Source organism: Penaeus japonicus, unplaced genomic scaffold (genome assembly GCF_977035675.1).
Source record: "Penaeus japonicus unplaced genomic scaffold, GWHDUDI00000001_assembly GWHDUDI00000035, whole genome shotgun sequence".
Taxonomy (NCBI): Eukaryota; Metazoa; Arthropoda; class Malacostraca; order Decapoda; family Penaeidae; genus Penaeus; species Penaeus japonicus.
In genome coordinates this window covers 3534719-3537218 of record NW_028234437.1, presented here as the reverse complement: position 1 = coordinate 3537218, position 2500 = coordinate 3534719, and the positions used below count along the sequence as shown (strand labels likewise).

Genomic DNA, 2500 nt, shown 5'->3' with positions numbered 1-2500 from the left:
GTTTGGTTATGATCCCACGCGTGTGTGGCAGTGCTTAACCTGCTCTTCTACAAGCCACTTGACATGTTGCAGAATCCATATTGAAAGGCTAGCGACGTGCCCTTCTGCCACCCGAAGCCTGCACGTGTGACTCGCCCAATATCACTGTCACCTGGTCGCGCCCGGTCCTGTCATGTCACGCTGAAACCTGCCGTTTCCCCTCGCGTTCCCTTCCTCTTTCTCTCTCTTACTCTCTCTCTCTCTCTCTCTCTCTCTCTCTCTCTCTCTCTCTCTCTCTCTCTCTCTCTCTCTCTCTCTCTCTCTCTCTCTCTCTCTCTCTCTCTCTCTCTCTCTCTCTCATTCTCTCTCACGCTCCATCTCTCAATTACTCTTTATCTCTGTCTCTAATTCACTCTCTATTTGTCTCTCACTCACTCTCTATAACCCTCTGTTGCTAATTCATTATCTCTCTCTCTGTCGCGCACTCAATCTCCTCTAACTCATCTCTCTCTCTCTCTCTCTCTCTCTCTCTCTCTCTCTCTCTCTCTCTCTCTCTCCCGGTTTCTCGCTCTCTCTCCATCTGTATGTGTTAGGCATGTGTCCGTTTTTTCTCACCAGTGATCATACATTCCTACAAAGATTCACGACTCAGTCATTTATAACACGATGCCATCAATACGACCAGTTCATCTCGAAGATCCAGCACAGCAAATAACTCGCATCCTACCATTTCAACGACGTAGTTATGCAAGCATCTGCACAGACATACCTCAGACTGTTCCTTTAACATCCTGTCTCCTTTGCCTCTGATCTTAAAGTAAGATATCCCTTCTGATAGGAATAACATAGTTGTTCTGGCGTGTCGGGGATTTTGCATTTTCATATGGCGATTATTTCTGTTTAGTGAGAATGCTCTGAGTATGATATATAGATAGACAGGATGCCACAGCACATGACGTCTTTGGCATTCCTGTCCTTATCGAAACATATGACAAGTAATAAAACTCCCTGTACTGCGACCCTTAATTTTCGCATCTTCTTTGCTCTGTCTGTCTGTCTGTCTCTCTCTCTCGTTTTATGGTTCTTGATCATACATTGTAGACGCCATCCATATTTTGAGGTAAAATGATTCCTGTATTTGAAAGAGACCCTTCTTTTAATGTACACAGTCGTTTATCTAACAAATCAACTATTTTGGCCGAAGGCCATAAACTACGCTACATTTCAGCCACCACAAAAGTAGGATAATACTTCAAAGAGAACACCCCTTCGTTAGTCAAGTCCGCAAGTGACGTTAGAATGTTAGTACTTTCAAAGTGGACAAACATAAGCCACTTAGATTTCGCAGAGAGAAATAAAAAGGCTTTTCCTTCCCATTGCAACGCCCCCCCCCCACACACACACCTTGCGACCAGATTGCCACGCGATAATGACTCTTACCTTCGTCCTGCTCCTCGTCGGCTGCTTTCGCAAAATACTCGCCGTACTCGTCAATCATGTCAGGATCCGTTTCAGGGTCGTACTTCTGCCTCTTCATACGCGCCCGGAACTTCTGCACGGGCATCGTGACACTCTCTCTCTCCCCCCAAGCTGTCACCTCAGAGTCCTCTGACCCAAGCCATGGTGGTTCCTCCGGCAGTACTTCCTGGTGGCTCTAGATCCCCCTCTGGACCTCCTCGGGGCTAGGGCAAGCAGGCAGGCCTACGAGGACGGTAGCCTGCGACACAGATTTTTTTTTTTTACCACTCCAACACCACTATTTCGCTCGTCTTATCGATGACGACGATCACTCGAGACAGGACCGAAAAGGGGATAGATCAAGCCACAAAAAAAATACACTTTTCCTGCAAGCTTCTATTTCTCACTGAACACTTCGCACTCTGCAGGGAACACTGCCGCAGCACCACGGAGCCCGGAGTAGAGGGACGTAAAATGTGGTCGCAGCCTCCCCCTCGTCACCGCCAGAGTAAGAGAGAGAGAGAGAGACAGAGAGAGGGAGAGAGAGAGGGAGACAGAGACAGAGAAAGAGGGAGAGGAGGGTTTTCTCTAGAGCGGAGACACTCCCACGTCCCAGTGTTTCCCGCGGTGGGCCAGATGGGCGGGCTCGCTGGGCACCCCAGTAATGCCACACGCGAAGTAAGGGCCGCCTCCGCACGTCTCTCCGTCGCAGTCGCACGCGCTCCTGGCGGGGCTGACTTCCTCTCCCTCACCGGCCGACGCCTCCACAGTACTTGCAGGTTATGAGTAATCGGGGCTCGGCGTGAGTCGGGGGCGCGAGGCAGCGGGGGCGGCGATCCCAGGCCCTCTTATCAGCGATGGCGGTGGCGGCGGAGGAGGCGTTGACTAAGCCACCAACGCCACCGTTCGTAGGTCTCGGCCCAAGCCAACAATGGTCGAATTCCTGGCAAAAACGCAACAAACCCAACGAAAATAATCACTCTGTGAATGGTACAATTTGAAAACGAGACCTTGACTGTCTTATTCCCTTCCTCTCGGCCGAGGGAACCTCAAAGGGCAAGGG

The 2500-nt window shown here is 50.3% G+C and overlaps 1 protein-coding gene across 1 annotated transcript in view; it reads right to left on the bottom strand.

The window, feature by feature from the left end:
- LOC122245867 (muscle calcium channel subunit alpha-1) overlaps nt 1-2341 on the bottom strand; it is a 349394-nt gene extending 347053 nt beyond the window's left edge. Inside the window, 1 exon segment of the mRNA XM_086531207.1 lies at nt 1420-2341. Within this exon segment, the coding sequence (XP_086387333.1) occupies nt 1420-1543 (124 nt within the window). The 5' untranslated portion in view covers nt 1544-2341.
- Nucleotides 2342-2500: the final 159 nt, after the last annotated feature.